Here is a 25,777-nt window from a genome sequence, read left to right on the forward strand (position 1 = left end):
TCGTACTGATTGAGCATTACACAAGATAAACGACAAAGTGAGCATAGCTGATAAGTGTAAGGTAGACATTATGGATGTTAGGGTCCGGTTAAGGAATTTCTTTGTTTTTCCCGCATCAGGAGATGTCATTTTTTTGTTATTTGGGTATGTCCAGTGGTAGGTGCCAATATCGCTGGCTCTTTCCGCCCGAGCGGATCTGAGAGGGCCTCGCTCCCTGACAGGCGGCGTGACCGCCTTCACCGGAGGGGTCCTGGACAGGCCTCCACGTGGCTGACCCTACCGGAGCCCCTCTCAAACGTGCCTGGCCGTTGATCCGTCAAAGCCCAATCCCCGGGCCTAGCATTCATCATCCGTGGCCAAACGCCGAGTGGTGGCCCCAAGACCTCTCTCTTCCTTACCGGCACCTCCCTGCTTCCTTCTAATACCTCTCGTGTTACAATAGCCTTTCCTGGACTTGGTTGCTGCCACCGTGACAGACTAGCAAATGAACAATAAGCTGCTAACTCACAATTAATTCTGGCTAGCACAAGGGTGGGTTTGCCGGGGAATCTCGCTGCGTTGGGGCGAAGGAGGAAGAGGCCGAACAAAGGGGAGCCAGTGGGTATTAAATTTCCCACTGGTCACCTCCTCCCAGCATCATTGTGCCGCTCCTCCGGACCAATCCAGTGGTCCAGTGTCAGGGTGCGTTAAGATGACGTCATCGCGGCCGAACCAGCCAAGAGGATCGGCGTGGGAGAGCTGCGCCGGCTGCTGGGAGAAAGGCGCGCCGGCTCCATGATGCCAGCGCCATCATCGTCCTCACGGAGGGAGGGGTAAGGGACGGTCCCCCACGCACCCGACCGGTAAACCCGGCGCGGTGGGGGCATTTGCCCATACAGATGCATCAGACGCCCGGTTATTCACGGCAGCTGCACATCCGTGTTGGGAGGCCACCCGTAAGCTTATCTAGCTTAACTTTACACCTGCTCATTGGCAGGTCTAACTTATTCAGCCAAATTAACCAGACAAGTCTGAATATCACCACTTATCCAGCTAAGTTAGCCATATAAGTAGCAATGTCCCAGAATGCCCCCATCCTGGCCACCACTAGCCAGATAACTATTTATAAATAATAATAATTTAGAGACAAATGGCACCAGCCCAACTATCACTGCAGCACCAGGTAGACGGTGCCATTGTTAAAGCTGCTAGAACCGGGGCAGGTAGCGTGGGAGATACTCCTGCCCGTAAGGATGCTACAAGGTCCATGGAAAGGGGGTAACTGTGGGCTGAGGTGAAAGTTTCTCCGCCGCAACATATTTTAATGGGTGGAAGTGGGAGGGGCCTGGGAGGCCCTAACTGGGTCCAGGGAAGCCCAGGCAGGAAGGCCCAGGACCTGGGTTTAATTGTAGAAGGCAGAAGGGTGCTTCCAAGGCTACATGAGGCCAGTTTTCTTTTTTTTTTTTTTTATTGGTACAGTTTTGGGGGGGAGGGGTTTAAGGGTGTTTTTTTAATTTAATGTTTGGTTTTTTTTCAGTTTGGCAAGAAAGCAAACCGGGGGAAAAAAAAATTAAAAGAACTGAAAAACAAAAAAAAAAAAAAGGCCCTGAAATTAAATAATGAACTGAACCAAAATTTGGGGGCTGCACATCCCTAACTCAAATCCCCAAACTTGCCTGCACTCGGGGAATTTGTAAGCTTTTGGGAGCAGAACTAGAGTTAGCTTACAAATGAACTTATAATTGAATCCTGTACAATGGCGGTGCTCTATAAATAACAAATATTATCATAAGGTGACCAGACTTGGAAATGCATGGCTCAGAAGAAGTCTCCCCAATAAACCATGGGGTTAACCAGTCCCTTTGTATCAGAAGTGCATTTGTATAGCAATAAGACTGTTGAATAACTGAAAAAAAAAATGGTAAAATGTAACTGTGGAATCTGTATTGATTCATTGCTTTGATGGTTTTCCCAGAACACTCAGAGGAAAACCATCCTGCAGGAGGGAGAACGATGTCATTTTAATCACCATAATTATAATCATTCAGCAGTTGGAACAAACCCTGTTGCTCCTGCACTTTCCTTCCTCAAGTCAGTATCCGATTCTTGCCACCGTACAGCAGGCAAGCTAAGGTTTCACAAGGACATTTTTTTTTAAAACTGAGCTGAAGCAGCCAAGAGGCAAAAAAAAATAATACGATTGATTTTAGCATTTTCATATGTTGGCAGAGTACATAAGAGCTGCCTTTTAAAAATCGAATTATCTTTCATGCTTAGTAGATGAGCCCTTTTCATGATCTCAGGATTGGCACAGAGCACAAGATTTATTTATTTGATTGAGTGATTGATTTGGATTTCTTACCTATCTTTTTAAATAAGGAATTACCCAAGGCAGGGTACCGCATTTTAGAAAGCATCACAGCAGTCACCAGACTGGTAGGTGTAGCGGATTAACAGGTCTAGTCTGAAAGAGATGGACAGTAAGGAATAGCCTGAAGTGAAAAAGCAACATCACAGTAAGACAATAAAGTCATAGCAGAATGTTCCAGGTGCTCATAAAGTTATAGTGGTCAGTTTAAGAGGCTCAGAAATTATGTTGCAAAGACTGTTAATCATTTTAAGGCATGCGGGAAAGTAAGTTTTTATCTGTTTTCCAGGATGGACATACTGGTAGTTATTTATTTATTTAAAACTTTTATATACCGACATTCATTTGCATATCACATCGGTTTACATTTAACGATGTTAATACAAAATTTTTTAGAAAGTGAAAAAATAAAGTTACATGAAACAGGGATGCAAAGGAACAAGATGGGAATGTAGCAGAAGAATAAAGGGTCCAGAGGGCAGTTAGATAGATAAATAAAATAACAAAAGTAACATGAAATGGAATAACTATATACAAGATTCTGTATTGAGGCTATAGTTCAAGCAATTAACTAAAAGTAGAATAGATAAGCGTCTGAGGAGTTCCTTGGGGAGGGGGAGGATGATTTTTTAGGGAGAAGATGGTGGGGAGTGTTATTATGAATAGGCTCTATTAAATAGCCAAGTTTTTAGGGTTTTTGTTTTTTAAGTTTTAGTGCAGTGTTCTTGGCGTAGTTCGAGTGGCATTGAGTTCCATAGTGTAGGTCCCACTATGGAAAAGGCGCGATCTTTAGTAGAGATATGATGAGTGAGTTTGTGAGAGGGTAAAGATAGGGATCCTTTGTAGGCAGCTCTAGTTGGTCTATTGGTAGTGTGATAGTGCAGGGAGTCCTTAAACCAATGAATATTTTGGTTATGTAATGTTTTCTGGATAATTGTGAAGGTCTTGTGATGTATTCTGGCGGTGATAGGGAGCCAATGGAGATCTCTGAGGATTGACGTAATATGATCTATTCTGAGGGAGTTGGTGAGGATTCTAGCTGCTACGTTTTTATGGAAATTGCGGGAAGGCCTAAGAATAAGGAATTGCAATAATCAATCTTGCTGAATACAGTGGCTTGGAGGACAGTTCGAAAATCATGGTGGTGGAGGAGAGGTCTAAGTTTCTTGAGGACCTGTAGTTTGTAGAAGCAATCTTTAGTGGTGTTATTGATACATTTTTTTAAGTTCAAGTGGCTGTCCAGAGAGAGATACATAAATCCCTGATGTGCTGGGGAAAGGGGAGGGCTAGCCAGAGGGGGAGGAGGTTGTGGTGGTCTGGAGAGATGAGGAGTAGTTCTGTTTTTGTGGTGTTTAGGGCTAGATTGAGGTTAGTTAAGAGTTTGTTGATGGAGGTGAGACAGTTGTCCCAGGTCTTGAGTGCTTTAGGCAGGGAGTCCGTGATTGGGATGAGTATTTGTACATTATCCGCGTAGATGTAGTGCGTTAGACCAAGTTCAGCGAGGAGTTGGCACAGGGGTAGTAGGTAAACATTGAAGAGTATTTGGGGATAGTGAGGAGCCTTGGGGTCCCCTCGGGTCAGGTTGATGGGGTTAGATTCATGTCTTCCAATTTTAACCTTATGTTGGAAGTAGTAGAATTGGCCATTCAAGTTGACTGGTTGAGTTTCCTCTGTCACATGGGACATAAGCACCACACTCGAGAAGATGAATAATGATCATCCATTGCTACTGATTTGTAACCCACCTCGCAACTCGGCAGGCTGCCATGGAGCCTGTCTCATGGCAGCTGAAGAGAGAGAGGATGCAGTGACTGTCAGTGGACCCAATCCCGCTGGTGGCCGAAGAAGAGGCCCAGAAAATTCACAACAACGTACTCAAACCACTAATATGATACAGATGTTTAAGGAGTAAATTTATCTGGGCTGAAGGCACGGTAGCACCTGAGCAGAACATTTTTGGAAGCAATACAGGAACTGAACTAAGTGGATCATTACCAAGGTCTGCTTAAAGACATAGGGCCAGTGTATTAAAGTGTGATTAAATTCTCTGGAGTGAGTTCACATGCTAGAATCGCTGTTAGCTTATTTCAAATGGGATAGCACAAGCTGTTGGCCCATTTATTTAGTGTGTGATTTACTTTATCCGCAAACGGCTATTTTAGCATGTAAGCATTTTACTGCAAATTCAATGCTGAGTGACTGCGATGCAAAATTATGCAAAGCAACTCATTAGCTATGATTGCACAAACTACATACGAAAAATACTTAGTAAATGCTATTTCATAAAAAATAAATTGCACCTCAAGAAGGTGTAGTTAAACATTATGCAATAAAGTCCACAGGTAAAACATGCATGCAAATTTCCTCCTGAGTTTATTTTCATATAGCAACCTAGCGCATGCTAAAAAGGAAATAGTGCACGAACTTCTGTGAAGCGTGGCACACTTTTATACATTGGCCCTTCAGTATGGATGTTTTTCTTAATTTTGTGTTATTTTTGGTTTGGCATGACATAGAAACAGTAGGAAATATAAATTTATAAGCGGAATAGAAAAATATGGCTATGCTTCTGCCCTAAATTACCATTAAATCCTGGTGAAGGATTTGGTCCAGGGATAGGCACAAAGGGAAGGTTTGGTTTTCATTTAACATTTAAAAAAATATATAAAATCACTGCACCGTGGGACAATTGCGGAAAGAAGTTTCCTCCATAGTGTTGCTATGTTATTTTTAAATGTTTCCACTGAGTTTGAGATTTTATAAACTAAAAATCTGATTCCCCATTCTGTGTCTGAGGAAGAAAGCCTGATAAATCAGCTCCCAAGTTTGCAGTATAAAGGAGGCCTTGGTGGTTACCGCAGGCTGGAAAAATGTGAAATGTCCACGAATTCTGATGCATAATGGAAATGCCAGAGCAACGACTGGGAACTTGTTACTACCATGTCTTTTTCTATTATCTTCCAAGAATGAAAGAAATGGCAGACACTTTCTTAGCACATATTTTTTTTTTCCCATTAGTTCTCAGCAATGGTGTAAGATGGTTCAGCGTTTCTTTCATCTTCATATAGTTTTCAAGAGCTAAATTTGGATGGAACAAAGATAACATGGTCCTCCCCGCTTCGCTCTCAGAATTGCAGAGCGGTATGAATTCCGAGAGTGGAGGTCAAATGAGCTTGCAATCGGTTTCTTTTACCAACACTAACACAGAACCCTTGTTGGTTGAGGTTTTGGCCTAATTACTTCATAATAGATCATCTGTGCTGCACTGTAAGAGGCCAGCAAAGAGAAGAGGCAGTCGGCGATGCCTTATCACTATGCTGTCCCACGCAGAGCCGCCCTCTTGTTTTTTTTTTATTTTGCTGCAGGCATGGAAGGAGGTGCCGGCACAACCATCCCCGGGATTTTCTGTTTGTCTGTTTTTGCTACAGGAAGGAAGGAGGTGGCCTGCTAGCTTACCGGCAGCCCCCAGCTTTCAGGCCTCCTCAGTGCAGCGCCCAGCAAGGACGGGAAGCAATGCAAACTGGAGTAGCAGTCAGAAGAAGGATGTAGTCCACACAGCCTCCGACCAGTGCCTCAGGGGAAGCCTACCTTCTGCTGGCTCCGCGTCGGCCGGGTCGGCCTCCTTCCTGTGTTGCTCTACTCCTGCTCTGGTCTTGTCATCCCGAGGGCACGCACAGCATATAGCATGTGCTGCTCTGCTGTATGTCTGCGTCTGCACACTCAAGGACCATGAAATTGTACACCAGCTCACGGTGGGGAGGGGAGAAGATGGAGATAGATATCCTAGTGCCCGTCAGTTTTTTCCACTCTGTCCATGGCTGCCTGTGAGTCTGTTTCTCATCTCGGACTGCCCTTAGAGGCCAGGGAGAGGCAGTAGCCGGTCCAGTCTTCCTGCGGCTCCCAGGACCATAGTGCTCTAGGCAGCTGCCTAGTTCTTCTAACAGCCATGCCCAGCTGCCATCTTTGTCTTGAGTTGGAAGAAAATTGGGAATGGCATGTAAAGCAGCAAGGTTCTTTGACCAACTGGATGATTGCATGAAAAGGATACCTAGGGTATCTAGGGATCCTTCATTGCCCTTCTTCCTGCCTTCATCGCCCTGTTTCCTGCCTTGCTGTGAAGATGGTGGTAGCAAGCACATGGCTAAAGAGGAGGATGCCACCAGATGTCCCCAGCTCTACCCTGAGACAGGAGTTGCTTCTACCCCTGGTAGCACTTCCACATGCCACCTTCACCACTATGAAACTGAGCTGCTGACATCCCTGATGTTGTCACCATCAATCTCCATATGATCAGACCTGCTGCCAGCAGCAGCAGCAGCAGCAGACACTTCCCCCTACCTTCCATCATGGAACTCATCCTGATACCACAGCAGAAGACTCTCCTCCCTACGACCACCATCATGGGGCCAGTGCTGTTGTTGCTGCCAGAGAGGTTTTCTCCCCAAAATTCCTATCATGGCATCAGAGTACCTATGGCTGGAAAAATTTCCCCCACTTCTACTGCAGGGCCTGGAGCGTGAGAGGGAGCCACAGCAGTTTGTTAGGTAGGATAGGATGAAGCAATTCGGTAGGAACTTAGAAATAGTGAGGTCCATATTCAGTCATTGTTCATATAGCAAAGTTATCTGACTTTGGAGGTATATTCAATAGTGCAGCTAACTATAACTGGTTAACTTTAGGTCAGGCCTTTGGCCAGTCCAGACATAGCTGGCTAAGTTATTCAGCTAACTCAACTCTCCCCAGTTACACTTCCGGAATGTCCCTAACTTATCTGGCTAAATTCTAGTTTCCTAACTTATTAGCTAGCTAGAAATGAGACAGATATGTGCCCAAATATTCATGTGGCTGGCAACCTTCTTAGGTAGCCAGCTAAATTCTTTTGAATATGGACCTTAATGATGATGTCAGCAGAAAAATACCATTTGGTCAACCCAATCTGTCCATTTGTATCTCTGTACCGTCACATGCCTTACTTGATATGTAGTCTTCTCCCATACTCTATCACTAAGGTCCCTCTGTGTCTAACCCATGCATTCCTGTCATTGTTTTTGTTAGACCTGTATTTTGAATCCAGTCTGTTATTACAACTACTATAATGTATCGAGAGGGGGGGGGAATGAAGAGAGAGTTTGATCATTGCCATGTAGGCCACTACCAGACATATAGTGAATTCACTAATACATTTAAAGGACATTAATTAGACACATTCCTACTCTCATAGCAACCTAAAACTTAAGTAGGAACTGAACAAATCTGAGATGAAGGCATCAGTCCAGCAGCAAGAGGGGAGCTTTCCAGTCTTTTGCATCGAGTATCACATGTATGATTTTTTACCCGCCGGTGAGAAGTTGTACATGTGCAAGCGATGCAAAGAGCTCCTGGCTCTCAGAGAACGAGTCCAATCTCTAGAGGCTAGAGTGGCAGACCTGGAGGAGCTGAGGCAGACAGAGAGGTATATAGATGAGACCTTCAGGGACATGGTAGCCAAGTCCATGCTGCTGTCTTGGAGAAAGAAGGTCTCATGATTGGAGAGCATCAACCTGGTGCAGCAGGAAAGGATCCTGTAGCAAGGATCTGCTCTCCAGGTGATGCATTGTCCTCTCGCACCGAGGATATTTCCCCAAGGCCTACTGCCCAGGAGGGAAGGGTTAGGTAGGCCGTCATAGTTGGTGATTCGGTTATTAGGAATGTAGACAGCTGGGTGGCTGGTGGGCGTGAGGATCACCTCGTAACATGCCTACATGGTGCAAAGGTGGTGGACCTCACGCGTCACCTAGATAGGAACCTTAGACAATGCTGGGGAGGAGCCGACTATCGTGGAACATGTGGGCACCAACGACATAGGAAAATGTGGTAGGGAGGTTCTGGAAGCCAAATTTAGACTCTTAGGTAGAAAGCTTAAATCCAGAATCTCCAGGGTAGCATTCTCTGAAATACTCCCTGTTCCACACGCAGGTCACCAGAGGCAGGCAGAGCTCCAGAGTCTCAATGCATGGATGAGATGATGGTGCAAGGAAGAGAGATTCAGTTTTTTTAGGAACTGGGGAACCTTTTGGGGAAGGGGGAGTCTCTTCCAAAGGGATGGGCTCCACCTTAACCAAGGTGGAACCAGACTGCTGGCACTAACCTTTAAAAAGGAGGTAGAGCAGCTTTTTAACTAGAACAAAGGGGAAAGCAGACAGTCGCTCAGCAGTGCATGGTTCAGAGAGAGGTATCTTCAAAGGATACTAATGATGCATTAGAATTAGGGCATCCTGACAGTGAGGTTCCAATAATAAGAAAAGTAGTCCAAGTGCCTGTAACTAAAAACTCACCTGAGCTAAAAAATTCTAACTTATCCCTATCAATTAAAAAGCAGAATGAAAATACAAACAAAAAACAAACTTTGAAATGTTTGTATGCTAATGCCAGAAGTCTAAGAAGTAAGATGGGAGAATTAGAATGTATAGCAGTGAATGATGACATAGACTTTATTGGCATCTCAGAGACATGGTGGAAAGAGGATAACCAATGGGACAGTGCTATACCGGGGTACAAATTATATCGCAATGACAGAGAGGAACATTTAGGAGGCAGTGTGGCGTTTTATGTCCGGGATGGCATAGAGTCCAACAGAATAAACATCCTGCATGAGACTAAATGCACAATTGAATCTTTATGGGTAGAAATCCCTTGTGTGTTGGGGAAGAGTATAGTGATAGGAGTATACTACTGTCCACCTGGTCAAGATGGTGAGCCTGACAGTGAAATGCTAAGAGAAATTAGGGAAGCTAACCAAATTGGTAGTGCAGTAATAATGGGATACTTCAATTACCGTCAAAAAAGAGGGAAACTGATTTTTAATTCAAAGTATTGCCTATAGTGATGGTGTCATCAATCCAGTCATTGTGATTCAAACCCAAATCCAACCGGACTTCTAATCATTCACCATCACTTTAAAAAATCTTTAATTAATTTTGTATGAAAACTATTTTGTGTATTTTTTTCTTTTGTGCGCACAATCACCTCTGCTGTTCACCTCTTGCTTGATGTAATAGGCCAATGGTTTCCAACCCTGTCCTGGGGGCCCACCAGCCAGTCGGGTTTTCAGGATATCCACAATGAATATGCATGCGAGAAAATTTGCATGGTATGGAGATGGTGCATGCACATTTTCTCTCATGCATATTCATTGTGGATATCCTGAAAACCCGATTGGGTTGGGGACCACTGCAATAGGCAAATGAGCCACCATGTTAAAAAGGATGCACTAGGGATAAACTATGTATCCCTAACATGTGTATGGCATTGGGTGTCCAGGAGAAAGTGACTGTGCGGGGGTTAGGAAACCAGATGCTCAGTTTTACGAGTGTCCATTTTCTTAACCTGTGTACAGCCATGGGCTAGGAAAACAGACGCTCATTAATTGAGCGTCTGTTTTCCTAACCTGACCGCTGGCAAGACTTTATTTTTTTTAATTTTTTTTTTTATTACATTACTCCTTTTTTTGGTTCCTCTGAATTAATATTGCTGTGATATTAAGTCGGAGGAACTGCAGAAAAGCAGTATTTTCTTCTTTTCTGTTAACTTTTGGGGCTTCTCAAGACTTAACGCTAGCCGGCATTAATTTTTTAGGGTAAAAATGTGCGTGTCGGGTGCACATTTGTTTTTTATATAAAGGGATAATAGCTAACAGCCGAATTTTAAATTGGCCATGTGCGCAAATATTGTCATTTACGCTCGCTGCACGCATTTTCAAAAGGGCCTGGCCACGCGCGCGCAAGTGACAATACATACATGATTGCTGGGCTCTGAAAAGGGGGCGGGGAGGGGAGAGGTGGGGCGGGGCAGGATGGAGGCTGGCCAGGACAGTGGCCATTAGCAGTGCTGTGCTGGAGCCACTGCCACTGGTAGGAGGGAATGTTGTGCTGGAGCCTCTGCCACTGATAAGACAGAATGCTGTGCTGGAGCCACTGCCACTGATAGGAAGGAATGCTGTACTGGAGCCACTGCCACTGGTAGGAGGGAATGTTGTGCTGGAGCCTCTGCCACTGATAAGACAGAATGCTGTGCTGGAGCCACTGCCACTGATAGGAGGGAATGCTGTGCTGGAGCCACTGCCACTGGTAGGAGGGAATGTTGTGCTGAAGCCTCTGCCACTGATAAGACAGAATGCTGTGCTGGAGCCACTGCCACTGATAGGAAGGAATGCTGTACTGGAGCCACTGCCACTGGTAGGAGGGAATGTTGTGCTGGAGCCACTGCCACTGATAGGAGGGAATGCTGTGCTGGAGCCACTGCCACTGGTAGGAGGGAATGCTGTGCTGGAGCCACTGCCACTGATAGGACAGAATGCTATGCTGAAGCCACTGCCACTGATAGGAAGGAATGCTGTACTGGAGCCACTGCCACTGGTAGGAGGGAATGTTGTGCTGGAGCCACTGCCACTGATAGGAGGGAATGCTGTGCTGGAGCCACTGCCACTGGTAGGAGAGAATGCTGTGCTGGAGCCACTGCCACTGATAGGAGGGAATGCTGTGCTGGAGCCACTGCCACTGGTAGGAGGGAATGCTGTGCTGGAGCCACTGCCACTGGTAGGAGGGAATGCTGTGCTGGAGCCACTGCCACTGATAGGACAGAATGCTGTGCTGGAGCCAATGCCACTGGTAGGAGGGAATGTTGTGCTGGAGCCTCTGCCACTGATAGGACAGAATGCTGTGGTGGAGCCACTGGTAGGAGGAAATGCTGTGCTGGAGCTACTGCCACTGATAAAAGGGAATGCTGTGCTGGAGCCACTGCCACTGGTAGGAGGGAATGTTGTGCTGGAGCCACTGCCACTGATAGGAGGGAATGCTGTGCTGGAGCCACTGCCACTGATAGGACAGAATGCTGTGCTGGAGCTACTGCCACTGGTAGGAGGGAATGCTGTGCTGGAGCCACTGCCACTGGTAGGAGGGAATGCTGTGCTGGAGCCACTGCCACTGGTAGGAGGGAATGCTGTGCTGGAGCCACTGCCACTGATAGGACAGAATGCTGTGCTGGAGCCACTGCCACTGATAGGAGGGAATGCTGTGCTGGAGCCACTGCCACTGGTAGGAGGGAATGCTGTGCTGGAGCCACTGCCACTGATAGGACAGAATGCTGTGGTGGAGCCACTGGTAGGAGGAAATGCTGTGCTGGAGCTACTGCCACTGATAAAAGGGAATGCTGTGCTGGAGCCACTGCCACTGGTAGGAGGGAATGTTGTGCTGGAGCCACTGCCACTGATAGGAGGGAATGCTGTGCTGGAGCCACTGCCACTGATAGGACAGAATGCTGTGCTGGAGCTACTGCCACTGGTAGGAGGGAATGCTGTGCTGGAGCCACTGCCACTGGTAGGAGGGAATGCTGTGCTGGAGCCACTGCCACTGATAGGACAGAATGCTGTGCTGGAGCCACTGCCACTGGTAGGAGGGAATGCTGTGCTGGAGCCACTGCCACTGATAGGACAGAATGCTGTGGTGGAGCCACTGCCACTGGTAGGAGGGAATGCTGTGGTGGAGCTGCTGCCAGTAGGTAAATTTAGAGGGGATATTTGACTGAAGGTTCACTTAGGGTGCCAAATACTCTCGCATCAGCTCTGCGATTGAAAGTTGTTGCTGTTGGGGTACAATCAGATGGTCACACAGGGAAAGGCAGGAATTTGTTACTGTTCCCTATCCAGCTTGAGGGAATATAGCCTTTGCCCTCTACCTGACCATTTTATGAATTTAGAATGCAAAGAGACTGGGGTCAGCATCATACACTTTTATTTTATGTGCCCCGAGGAGGGGTTTCATTTGTATTGTCCATCTAGGACAGCCCAGCCAGTGCAGTGGTGGTTTTCCACCATGGGCCGCAAACCTCAGAGCAAATTAATCCACAAATAATTCATTTTATGAATAGACTTGCTTGTTCTGATGCTGTAAGGTCACTGCACAGTTCTCCTCCTAAGAGAATTATTCTTTAGCCTGTATAAGAGTTTCTGAAAACGTCTTACTTAATGCGGTATCTTGTATCCTGGTAATTAAGATTTCAGGTAAACATAGCACAAGCCTGAGCCCTTGCTAATAAATGTTATCACATCTCTCCCGCAGATATTTCGTCACATCCTTGTGAGATTTGGTTACTTTCTTTTATGTGACAGTGCACGTTTTTCCTTTAATAAATTGTATCAGTTTTCTATGCAGACTTTCTTGCGATAGGGCTGCATCCACACCCCTCCAAGTTAATATTGGTCATTCGGCTGAGCTCGTAAAAGATTTTCCAGGATCACATCCTTGTTCCTGCCCGAAGTCTGCACATGCCCGGGTGCCTCTCAGAAAAGAGGGGAAACGATCCTAGCCGATGCTAATGAGATCACAGCGTTCTTTGTCACCTACCAGGAATATGTCCACAGTTTCACAGTTCAACCACCCAATGCCCTCCAGACACAGATCCAGATTTATCTTAATTTGAAGAGTTTTTGTTTTTTTGGTTTTTTTTTTTAACTTCCTAAAAATGTCCAAAAGGCTTCAAAACAAAACTGAAAGAATGTAGGAACTGAAAATTGACCCTTCTTAATTTAAAAAATGTGACACCCAATATTTTTGGAATTTATAAAGGTAAGACTAGTTGTAAATGTGTGTATGTAGAGCACAGGATTTATTTCTCTTTACCCTCCGCGAGGGTGACATGATATCGTTAGCTTGTGGAGCTGGAAAGCCAAGAATCTCAGGCATATTCTAATGAACAAAAACTTGCCACTTCTAGGATATGTTCCCTCAGTCTCAAATGGTGCAGCTTAACGCATATTTCTCTTAAAAATCTCCTTTATATTCCAGGTAAATTAATATTTTGATATCCATGTAGTTCATTCAGGGTCCTAAGAAATGAACAATATATATATATATATTTTTTTTTTTTTTAATTGCTTTTATTAGAAGTTGAGCTCTATTTGCTTGGGGGAACAGTTCAGTATTGTTTGGCATCAATATTCAAATGGTTTGTCTGGCTTTAAAAATTACCATGCCCTGACCCCCTGGAAATCATAGGGCTAACTTGGAGGTGATCCAAGGACATTCTGGGATGGAGTTATCCAGCTACATTTGGTCATGCTGGAGAGCATTCCTACAGTTAGCCAGATAAGTTTATCTTTCTAACTAACGGGCCGATTCAGTACAGTGCGCTCCGATGGAGCTCCGATGGAGCGCACTGTTAACCCGTTATTGGATGCACGTTTTCCCTTACCCCTTATTCAGTAAGGGGCTGAAAACGCACGTCCAACCCGCCGAACCTAATAGCGCCCTCAACATGCAAATGCATGTTGATGGCCCTATTAGGTATTCCCGCATGATTCAGAAAAAAAAATGTGCAGCCAAGCCGCACATTTTGCTTTCAGAAATTAGCGCCTACCCAAAGGTAGGCGCTAATTTCTTCGGGCACCGGGAAAGTGCACAGAAAAGCAGTAAAAACTGCTTTTCTGTGCACCCTCCGACTTAATATCATGGCGATATTAAGGCGGAGGTCCCGAAGGGTAAAAAAAAAAAAATTTGAAGTCGGCCCACGGCTGTCGGGTCGAAAACCGGATGCTCAATTTTGCCGGCGTCCGGTTTCCGAGCCCATGGCTGTCAGCGGGTTCGAGAACCGATGCCGGCAAAATTGAGCGTCGGCTGTCAAACCCGCTGACAGCCACCACTCCGGGCCAAAAGTAGGACTTTACTGAATCGGCCCGATAGCCTTTGTTCAGCTATATTCAGCAGTCAGCAGCAGTTTTTATTCTGTTCCTTTTATTTGGTTTTACATATGTTTTTAATGTATATTAGGTGCCTTTGTTTTATTTGATTTTTTTTACTTATATTGGTTTTCTTTTTATGAATGCATTTGTCGTAATCCACTTGGAATTTTGGGCAGGCGGAATATAAAAAAATTGGCAACCCTTTGCTGACTATCCCAGACAAGTTATCCGGCTATCTTATCCACTCCCCATGTTGCCGAATATCGGGCTGTTTGTGCAGCCAGCATACAGTGACACATCTTGCAGGAAGGATGTTTAACAAATAGGATCAGTCCACCAAGTGGGGTCCATTTTATCTGATAAATAAAGCTGAGGTACACAGTTGGTATGTTTGAATTGACCCTAAATAGTTTTGCTGTGGCCATAAAATGCAGAAGAATCACCAACGAACAGGAAAGTTTCACTGCGCAGTGACAGTATCAGATCTGCTTTATTGAGATGTCTGACTGTGATAGCCAAGTTTCTGCCTCTGCTTCCTTGCATTCTGACTTGTCTGATGCAACGTAATTGCAGGCTTACTTAAAAGTTGCTTAAGCTATTATGTACAGTAATACTGGATGACTGCAGTGGCAGGAGCTGGTAAGATGGAACAAGGAAAGCTGTTCTGAGACCCAGTATTAATATCAGTACAAGATATCCTGTGCCATCTATGGAGCCAAATCACTAATAGGTACCTGAATGTAATCCACTTTGAAGTCCCTAAATGGTGGAATAGCAATCAAATAAATGAACATTTTGCATGCTAAGATGGTTTTGTGGTGTTCATGATAAATAACAGGTTATCACTAAGGCCTGAATATGCACATTAAGGCACCAGCTAACATTTTAGCAAGTGGCCAGTAAACCATATCATTTTAATGCATGCTAATGAGCTAAAGGATATGCAAAGGAAGACATAATGAGCTTCCATAAATTATCGCCTCATTCACTAAACCACACTCTTAATAGTGATTGCGTGCTACAGCCAAAAATGTATCACCCATTCTGACCTTTCTGATTGCACTTGCCATAAAAGCAGCCTGCTAGCCAGAGGAAGTTTGTAGGGGAAAATAAAGGCTTTTTGGCTGCTGCAGCAAAGAAGGTAAAGAGATTGAGAGAGAGGAGAGAAGCAGGAGGCTAGAGACAGAAGAGAAGAAGAAAGAAGGGAATAGGAATAATAGGGGAGGGAAGTGAAAGTGAGAGACTGTAGTGGACAGCAAGATGGCTGACACATCCTTAGATTTTCTGGCCCAGATTTTCTGCCACCCATCTCCTCTTCTCAAGCACCAGTGCTAGCTGCACATTGTGTGCTGCCCATTTCTAACTTCTCAGGTCGTCATGGGGTGAAAGAAGGAGCAGAGTTGAGGCGGAAGGCGGGGAGAGGCAGGTACTGGCAGGGGAGGACAGAGGGAGTGGGCAGCAGGTGGTACAGTAGCCAGGTAGAGGGATCCTAAGGAGAATGGAGGAAGGTGGCAAACTGCAAGGGAGAGAAGGCAACGTCCCCTCCCTTGCACCTCTCTGATTGTCACATCCTTCTCCTCTCCTGTGAGCCCTGAATCACTCCTGCAGTAGGAGATGGATGTGTGCGATAGGGCTCCCTTTCTTCTAACCCCCAGACCCGCTCAAAAAAATGAAAAAGAAAAAAAAACCTTGCACGGATAAAATATAGCAGCGCTCGCAAATATTATATACGGCAGAAAAGTAAAAGAGGTGAGGTAGAGTATTAGGGGTATGGAGGGGAATTTCATGTTGTTCTTCTTTTGTTTCATTTTGTTGGTTTTAGTTGGCGCAAGTTTGCAGACTTCCCCCTAACATACCTTAAAGCCAAGTCATCGTCCCCCATCCCCCCACACACACACACAGGTGGTTGTTCATGCTGTATATAATATTTACAACACTGCTGCTATATTTCATCCTTACAAGTTTATTTGGAAAAATTTGGGTGGTGGTTTTTAATTTTTTATTTGAGTGGGTCTGGGGGTTAGAAGGGGGGGGGAACCTTTCTTGGGCATCACCAGTTACCTCACAGTTGATTCAGGGTTCATGGGAGGGGGGGGTTCCATAGGTTAAAAACCATTTTATTTTGGTGTTTACCTATGAAAATCCCCCTTTTAAAAAAAAAAAAGCCTCAGGCAGGGAAAAGCAGCGGGGAGAGGGACCAGAGCCAAGGCGAACCAGTGAAAGCGCGTGCGGGATTTCATTTTGAATTCCTTCCCTTGTTTCCACCTCATTTTTCCCTACATAAGTGGCACTGGAGAGAGTTTCCCTTTAGAAGTCCATTTGAGCCCCCCTCCCATGGGTATAAAATATCCACAAGGCTGCCTCCGAAAATCACCCTCGCTAGGTTCATGCAAGGAAATGTTAAGTATGCATTTTGGAGAAGTTCTGCCCCCATTTTGAGGTACCAGGGGTTACAAATGTGAGCTACTAACTACAAGTGTCACTTTTGTGGATTATCACGTCGATGCGTCAGGCATTCACCCCCACGGGATGACAAGGTAAGAGCGATCCGTAAAGCTTCTCAGCAAAAATCCAAACAGGAGCGCCAGGCATTCCTGGGATTGCTCAATTTTTACCACAATTTTCTTGCTCACAAGGCAAAACACATTAGCCGCAATTGCCTCAGGTGCAAACTTGGGGCCTGATTTACTAAGGATTTTCTCCCATTCTCTGTCTATGGGGGGAAAAAAAAAGCTTAGTAATTCAAGCCTCCAGAATGTAAGTGCTCAGGAGACAGGGAAGTACCTGCAGTACCAGAATGTAGCTCGCCTCGTACTACCAAGGAACAGGTAGCAGCTAAATCTAAATAAATAGCTGCGGAACATTTTCAAAGTCTTCACTCTACAGGAGGCCAATAGAAAGGCACTCACCGGTAGACACAGGACTTTAGGAATCTTAAGAAGTTTATAACATCTGACTCTGAGAAAAGACTCTTAATTCTTACCTGTGATGCATGCATGGCCCTATGGTTTTGGAACTATTCGCTATCATGCTTTGCCATATGGGAAGAAAGCCCCTGTTGTTTATTACTCAAGAACCTGACATCTGCAGAATGGAACTATGTAAATAAGGAAAATCCTGCTGTCGTATTTCGAGAACATGGCTTTTGAAAATTTCTACAATAGTAGTTAGACATATAAATCCTTTTGAAAATGACCTCCTATGAAGGTAATTTAAAAAAAAAAGCATGTATATGCTTAAAATTGGATTTTATACTTGTAAATGCACTTTACCAGTAAGTGGGCTATTGAAAATTGCTACATTATATGCAATTGAATTGTCCATAGAATATTCATGTGTGAGTGCACTGTATGCATGTACTTTTTCAAATTGTCACAAGAGTATGTTACATTTACACTTTACTCCTTTTAAAATTACCCTTTTAGTGGATTGCTAGAATACATCCTTGAAATAGAACGTAAAGCACAGACATAATACAAACTAAAACAAAAAATAAAATAAACGTATAAAAGACATGCTGCATTCTTTGTCCAAAATAAGTTTAGCAAGTTAAGAGTAGAAACGCTGTATTTAACTGATATGCAACAACAACTGGGGTTCCTCAGGGCTCAGCCCTCTCGGCCATATTGTTTAATATATTCATGTCTCCCAGTATGCAAAATCCTAGCTGGACTATGCTCTGGTTATAGGTTGTGTGCCGATGACATACAATTCTATATTGAGATGGCATCTAGTTGGGAAAAAACATCACCACTGGTCACATGCTGTATATTTGCCATTTGTCATTGATTAACACTTAACCAAATCATCCCTTATCATTGCAAGGAGTAAAATGTAACCGATATATCGAGGTTCCCCTAAATCCACTGTATATATTCACCAATCCACATTGAAATCATCTCTCTGCCAATTTCTTCTTGTCTAAGAACTTTGGGTTTTCAGATTGATTCTGTTTTAACATTCAAGACCCATATTAAATCCGTCATCCACGTTAGGTTTTTTAAAGTGCAGACTCTAGACCTCAAACTGTTGCTTCCAGAATCAGATTTTTTTTATTTAGCCTTTTATTGTAGGCTCCGCTGTTGTTTTTAACTTTTTTGAAGAGTGTTTTTAGTTATTAGATGTACTCTGACACGTTTTAGGATTTTATTGGTATCTACTTTATTTTCTTTTTGTAAGTTGGTATTCAATATTATGAATGATTTTAAGATGTGAACCACTCAGAGCTGAAGCAAAGAGTGATATATAAATCCAGATAAAGATAAGTCTTAATATCACCACTGCCATCACTATAGGATCTGATGTGTATTTGACTTTCATACTGACTTCTAGCCATTTTTAGGGTTGCTCTCTAAAGACAAAGAAATGGGCTCAGACATGTTCCCTGAAATGACAGAATATAATACTAAGTGCTTATGACTACACACGTGCCTACAAACTGGAGAAGCCTATTGCAAATAGCAATACCCTGAACTACCTACTTTTACAGATACTAGGCAGTACAGTTTCTCCTCCATTATTGTTGTAATCCATTCTAGAACTACCTCTTCAGGCTGATCAGGTTACATATATAACTACCAAAGACTCTACAGTGACCCATGTTCTGAACTGGGTGTGGAGGGGATGGCCAACAGGAAAGCTGTTTGAAATGTTTGTACCGTTTGCACATAAAGAATGTCTATTATGGGAAAAACAGTGGTCATTCCTGAAAATCAATGCCAGAATTTCTTAATTATGTTACATTCTCAGTTCATCCAGGAATTGTGCACATGGAAGAAGTTTTATCTGGGGCACACAATTGATGCCAACATTGAAAGAGTTGCAAATGAGGGCAGCACATGCCAAGTCACACAGTACCAACCCTCTCAAAGTATGAACATTCTTATCAGAGGTCACCAATAAACTACGGTCCAAACTTCCTATTGATTTTGCTGGTCTATTTCTGACAGTCATGCATCCCAAGCGGATGGATGATAATATCAGCTAAGGTGGAAGGTGTTCTATGGAGGTACAACTGAAGCAATGTATGACCTCTAGGTGACTCTTTTGCTTTGCTTTGGTATATATTGATATCTGTTAGTTCTTTACTTACTTTCAGATCTGTTATTGGATATATATATATATATATTTACTAGGCTGCTTGCTGCTCAGGAATATAAGAATTATGAGATACCATTGTCTATTTCTTGACCAAGCCTACTTGATGATGGTAGAGTCCACAGCTTAAATCTGTATTCTGTTTTGTTTGAAACTGAGAATATCTGTAACTGTATATATTCAAATTACAATTGAAGTGCATCATGAACAAGAATGGACACTGAGGGCTTGATTTTCAAAGTCATCTGTGTGCATAAGACATGGTTTTATGTGCATAAATTGCAGTTATAAAATAGCCCAGAGCTCAATTTGCTTAAAAGTATGTGTAACCCAATTTATGTGAACTGAGGATAGACATGCCCGGGAGGTGGAACTGGCACTTATGTGCATACTTTTGGCTTTCAAAAAGTGTGCACATGTTAACTCACCACAGGTTGCACCCTCGATAAAGCAAATGGACTTTCTGCAGTTACTTTGTGCACATTCCAGGCCACTTACCTGGGACGCATAGACTTTACCCCAACACACACAGTTGCACAATGACCCTCTGAATGGAGAATTTTGAAAGAGAAGCAATTTATTTGGTTTATAAATTCCTTTTTGCCTAAAATCAAATGCCTTTCTTAGCTTTTACGCGTATAATCATATGGGGAGTTAACACCCTGGCACTGTTCCCTCTGGGAACAGGAAATTGTTTGGGCCCTGGCCAAGCCAGGAGGATTAATCCTCCCATAAACCTATAAAAAACAGAATTACCTTTTAAAGGCCTCAGTAAACCCGTTCTGCACACACCATTTCCATCCTGATTTAATGATCTTTCAGTTTTACTGACTAAATAAAACTTGCCTGGTCTGCTTGTTCTAGCAAGCTGCCATTGTTCATGGAAATGTTCCTTTTTATCCTGCAGTGCTCTTCAGTCACCTTCGTCCTTTCATCTTCCAGTCTGCCTTAGTCAAGAATGGCATTTTCCGTGGACTCAGCTCTGTACCGATGGAAGCATCTGGCACTAGTGGAAGAAGTTGCCCAGGAAGACACGGAAACCACACCTTTATTGTCTTCCATTAAAAGCCACGTTCGACAAAGCTTGGTCAAGAAAAGGATTATCTTTGCTAATAACAAGAGATGTGAGAGTGACTGGAGAAGAGTGTCAAGGTTTTACTCAGAAAACTGGATTTCCACTACTAAGTATACTATTCTCACGTTTTTGCCCCACAATCTCTTCGAACAGTTTTACAGGTATCTACAATGTTATGTTGTTACCTCTTAAGTAAATAATCCCCAGTTGATGAGATTTATTTTCAAACCAAGTTTAACAGTTAAACTTGGTTTATCTAATATACCGGGTCAATCATCAAACCATGATGGGCAGGTATTGCGGCGGTACAATGCAAATTAGAGGAAGGGAAGGAGTGTGGTTGGGATTTGGGCAGAGTTATCTCCCAGTAGCGCTGCAGGCGATAACGTTTTCTACGTTATTGCCAGCAGCATAGTGGGAAATAACCTCACCTTTTCCCGTGGCACTATGGGTGCAAAACTGTGCATCCCGGCCACAACTGTGGCAGGCAAAAAACGCACCGTCGCGATGCGGCCAGCTGCACAATTTTTCCCCACCCCTTTTTTTCATGCATCTCAACATTCTGCTATAAATGAATCTAGTCCATAGATAGCTAAGAGATGGATACTTATGGGGTAAATTTTCAATAAGGGCCAGAGTGCCTAACTTAGCCAGCCAGATTGACTACATTAAGTACATTTTCAGTCCAACCAACTTCCTAGGATTTTGGCTGAAAATCATCAAAATCTAGCCAACTAAAACTTAGCTGTCTGGATATAGGCTGCTACCACAATAGATCTAAATATTCCATATGGGGCATGATGTCATAATGAGGGCAACTTTCAAACTATGTGCAGAGGTATAAAGACATGGGGTACTTTGCCCCCACAGACCAATGTCAGTCTTCAAAGAGAAAGCTTTCTCTTTGAAAACTGGGTCAAAATAAGTCCACACATACAGACCTGCACCTGCTATTTGGGTGGGGACTTTTTCCAGCAAAATTGCACATCTACGTATATGCAGAGATGGTAGGCAGCTTTCAAATGGCCCATTTCTGCACTTAAAACTCTGTTTTACCCATGAAAACACTTTTGAAAGTTGCCCTCAATGGTATTAGAAACATTTAGATCCAGATTCACTTATCTTTTTTCCTATAGATGTAGAATGAGAGGAAGTGAATCAGGCCCTTCATTAACTAATCCGAAATCAGTATGCATAATGCCGTTTCTGACACTCTTCCAAGCATGTCTACTGCAGGGGGATAAGAGCAATTGCAGAGGACTTTCTCAAATAATCGATGCATTCTTTGATTGATATCGGATGAGTGTTACTGCTTACAAGGGAGTGTGCAGGCCAAAACATTTTGTGTCGTGCTGTTTCGTGTCATTTGGGGACAAGTTTCCAAGTTGTTTATTTTTTTCCCAAATTTGATTTTTTTTTTTTTAGATTTTAGAAATAATGCGTACTGTTTGGAAATTTTGTTTTTTTTCTCTGTCATTTCATTTTGAGAATGACATGGAACAACATAGACAAACCAATGCGCATCCCTACCTTTTTCCATAACTACTTTTAAAATGCTGACCAGGAGATTAAGCTACTACTTCTTAAAGTAGAGACAAGAAACAAATATAAGGAACGGTACAAATTCTTGAAAGATTCAATGTTCTTTCTCTTTCCCCAGTTTTTATTTGTTATATTAAGACCTTTGTGAGGATATTGAGAGAGCGTTTCAAAACATCAGACAGTGAGCTGGGAAAATGCAGACAGTTTCTCAGAAAGTTCATGGATGTAATTGCCTTTTCCTTGAAATGAAATGAAATGAAATGAAAGTTAATGAACACCTAAGTTACTGTTATCACCTTCGTACTCCTTAGGTTTGCCAATTTCTACTTCCTGCTCCTTGCAGTCCTCAACTGGCTACCCAACCTGGATGTGTTCCAGAAGGAAATAACAATACTGCCCTTGGCCATCGTGCTGGTAATCACAGCGGTTAAAGATGGCATTGAAGACTACAAAAGATACCGATTCGATAGGAAGATCAATTCTTCCAAAGCAAAAGTATATACTAAGTAAGTTAAACAGAAAAGCATCGTCTAGAACAGAATAGCTAAAATGTTTGGATAGCCTATCTCCCATGTCCTTCTCTAGTAAGGGGAGGAGGGGGTCCCACTGTAGGAACTGCTGAGTCCAAACATACTCATTGCACACTGGTTACAACCCCAGGTCTGTTCCAAATGCAGAAAATATGATTTCAGAGTTTACCACACCCTTCGCAAATATGCATTTTCTTGGTAATGAATCCATGGTAATAAACTATTGTAATCATAAGCACAATCGTTTCACCATCATTATCATCATATTTTTTTCATGCTTTTCCATCAAAAGTACACAGAGCATGTTACAGCCGGTCAAGAATTATACAGTCAATGTTGGGTACAATTACAGCTGGTCAGTAGAGTCCTCTTAGAGTGTTGTTATTTTTAGACTATCTTCGTGAGCAGCTGTGTGTGTGCCTTGTCCTTTGGGACACCCCGGTACCCGAAATGCAATACTTCACATCTCTCCACCCTCCCTTCTCCTCCTTGCTCTGCTGAATGGGCCTCTTCTTGATGATCTTCTCTGATGATGTAACATAACGGACACTCTCTTCTTCTCCTCAGAGATTTATGTGGATGGTAAGGGGAACTGCTGGTTGAACAAATCCCAAGGTGCAGCTTTAAGCTCTCAGGTCCCTCACTGGCTTATTTCTAATAGCAAAAAAGGTTCCAACCAGGACTCTTTCCTGCAAAAGACCAGGGATATACAGGTCCAAAATACTTCTCAGAGTCTATCCCGTAAAAATCCCTCTTGCAAATCACTTGAGGAGTGAGGAAAAGGTTGTTTCATCCCTTTGCCATGCTTTCTAGATGGTGTTCTAGAAAACTCTAAGTGTTGCTATATAAAAATGCCGGAATGAACTTCACATTGTAGCAACCTGCTAGGGATGTGCAGGTCCAAATATTTTCATTTGGTTCATATTTTTTTGATTCAGAGGGGTTTGTTTTTCAGTTTGTTTAATTTTTTTTTTTTTTTTTTTGTTGGTTTGGTTTGGTTCATTTTTCAAACAAAAAAACCCATTAAATAACCAAAAACATAACAAAAAATAAAACAATATAGGCTTCCCTGAGTCCTCTCCTACCCCATAAAATCATGCCCGGGGCCCTGTCTATCCAGCTGGGCTAGCCAGGCAGAGCTGGGACCTCCCATGCCATTCCATCCATACCCACCCACCCCCACTCTGTAAAATCAAGCCCAGCCAAGGCATTTTCAGGCCTATCTGACCCTCACTCTTGCCTCATAAAAATGTCCAAGGCAAGCATTCTCCCCGGACCCCACTTACCCCAATCCATGGGTTGTGCAAGGTCCAAAAAGCAGCAGAGATGCCTACTTACTCCTGCCCTTATGCTCTGTACTTTAAAAATGGCACCAGCAGCCCTCAGGATGGCATCAAAATGATGTCACTTTGGCACCCGTCTCAGGGACTACTGGCACTATTTTGTTATATAGCTGTACGACATAATGGTGCCAGCCTTCCCTGAGACCCGGTGCCAAAGTGACATCACTGTGGTACCATGCTGGGGGCTGCCAATGCAGTTTTTAAAATCCAGCACATGAGAGCAGGAGCAAGTGGGCATTGCTCTTATCTTTTTGACTTTGGGGTAAGTGGAGGCCAGGGAGATTCCCCCCCTGCCTTGGACATTTTTTACAGGGTGAAAGTGGGGTCAGAGGTGCCCAGGGGAGCCCTTGGTTGGACTCAGCCTAGCCAAATAGACACAGGCCCCGAGACTGATTTTACAAGGCAGGAAGAGGATTGTCTGGGCCCAGGGAGGACCTTTTTACCTACAAAACGCAAAGCCGTTTTATATGGAATGAACTTAAAATGGCCTCATTCATCATACTTTACACATTTGTTTGAAAGAAATGCATGTCCCTACAAGCTCTCACTGTTAGAGCCTTTGGGCAGTGGTTCAGTTCACTATGTATTCTTTACAACCATATTATATCCATTCTAATAGGGATACATTGTTCTGGTAAGGATCCAATGAGCCTTTACATTTATAGAAGTCAAAGATAAACAATACAATTCTTAGCAGCCCCTGGTGTAGCTGGTAGGAGGCAAAAGGGATTCAATTATATTTTGAGCTCATTCTAAAATGAACCTCTAGTTGCCACCGGTCTCAAAGATTTAAAAAGCTTGTGCGTCTAGGACTTATCCCTGAAAAGGACTAAAACGGACCCCGTAGTAATATAAAATAGTATCTGAGGTAAGCCCCTGACTGCAGGCATAAAAAGTAGGCGAATGAGTCCTGAATTTTCAGAATTTATTTTCAGTCTTTATTTCAACGCATTCAGGAAGCTGACTGGTATGTGTTAAATAAAATGTATCCAGGAAAAGAGAAATTTAAAGTTATTCTGTGCGTCTATAAAATATGTTAAAGAAAATAGAGTTAAATTTATTCTGTATGTGTTAAAAAAAAATTTGAAAACATCAATTCATTTGCTCTGGAAAGACATGAAAACCATTTCCTTGAGAAATAAGTAATGGTATTTGTTTCCTAACCACCCTTCCCATCTCCCTCAGCTCTGTCACATAGCCTCATATGTAAACTGTTACTCCAATTAGAAGATTAGAAGGGACATTTTTCATAATAAGTCAATTAGTGATTTATATCAACAAATCAGTAATTAAACCTAACCTTAGCTATCTATTAACTGTAGTTCTGTTGCGGGTCATTGACAAACAGATTAAAATAAAATCCCGTCAGTGTATTTAGGGTATTCTACATTGAGTTATACAACTTTAAATAACTTTAACACTTAACAATATTAAGATGTTGACAGCAGTCCAGCTAACCAGTCTTCTGCACTGAATATCACATGTATGATTATCTACTTTTTGGTGAGAAATTGTATGTGTGCACTTAGACAAAAAGCTCTTGGCTAACACAGAACGAGTTTGATCTCTGGAGGCCAGAGTGGTGGACCTTAAAGAGCTGAGGCAGTCAGAAAGATAAATAAGGGATTTCTTCAGGGACACAGTAGAGCAAACCCACCTCCAGTCTATGTGCTACTTTGGAGGAGCAAAGAGAGCATCATCTTGGTGTGGCAGGATGTGTTCATCTTGCTAGGATGATGCATTATCCTCTCGCATCAAGGATATGTGTACCGGGATGTGTGCATATGTTGTTTTATAAACATTGAAAGTATGTGCATATTTTTTATTTTGTGTGCACATTTTACAGGTGCAGAAAAAGGGCAGTCTAGGGGTACCCAGGGTGGCATTAAGGAGTGTGCACGGTACTTGCTATGGTATAAATGATTTGCATATACACATTAGCCAACTTGTTCAAGTTTTACACTTGCTAATTGACTCGCACGAGTGAAATCTGTTGTCTGCAATTTTTGAGTGGGAGGTCTCAGTGAACTGGGAGGAGATCAGGGTGAAGTGCTAGAGGATCTAGGTGAACTGGAGATGAACTGGTGGAGGTATTGGTGAGCTGGTGATTTCAAGTACGCATGCAAGTAT

General features: G+C 43.3%; 1 protein-coding gene across 9 annotated transcripts in view; it reads left to right on the plus strand.

The window, feature by feature from the left end:
- Window positions 1-25,777, plus strand: part of ATP10B (ATPase phospholipid transporting 10B (putative)) — a 458,548-nt gene that overhangs the window by 265,550 nt on the left and 167,221 nt on the right. For all 9 annotated transcript variants that reach the window (XR_003853353.1, XM_029583376.1, XM_029583380.1 and 6 more), the window contains 2 exons: window positions 20,065-20,393; window positions 22,086-22,280. Coding sequence is in view for 8 of the 9 variants with exons in the window: in XM_029583376.1 (XP_029439236.1) it covers window positions 20,116-20,393; window positions 22,086-22,280 (473 nt within the window). In the remaining variant the exon portion in view is untranslated. The remainder of the gene's footprint in view (window positions 1-20,064; window positions 20,394-22,085; window positions 22,281-25,777) is intronic.

Source organism: Rhinatrema bivittatum, chromosome 18 (assembly GCF_901001135.1).
Source record: "Rhinatrema bivittatum chromosome 18, aRhiBiv1.1, whole genome shotgun sequence".
NCBI classification, from domain to species: domain Eukaryota; kingdom Metazoa; phylum Chordata; class Amphibia; order Gymnophiona; family Rhinatrematidae; genus Rhinatrema; species Rhinatrema bivittatum.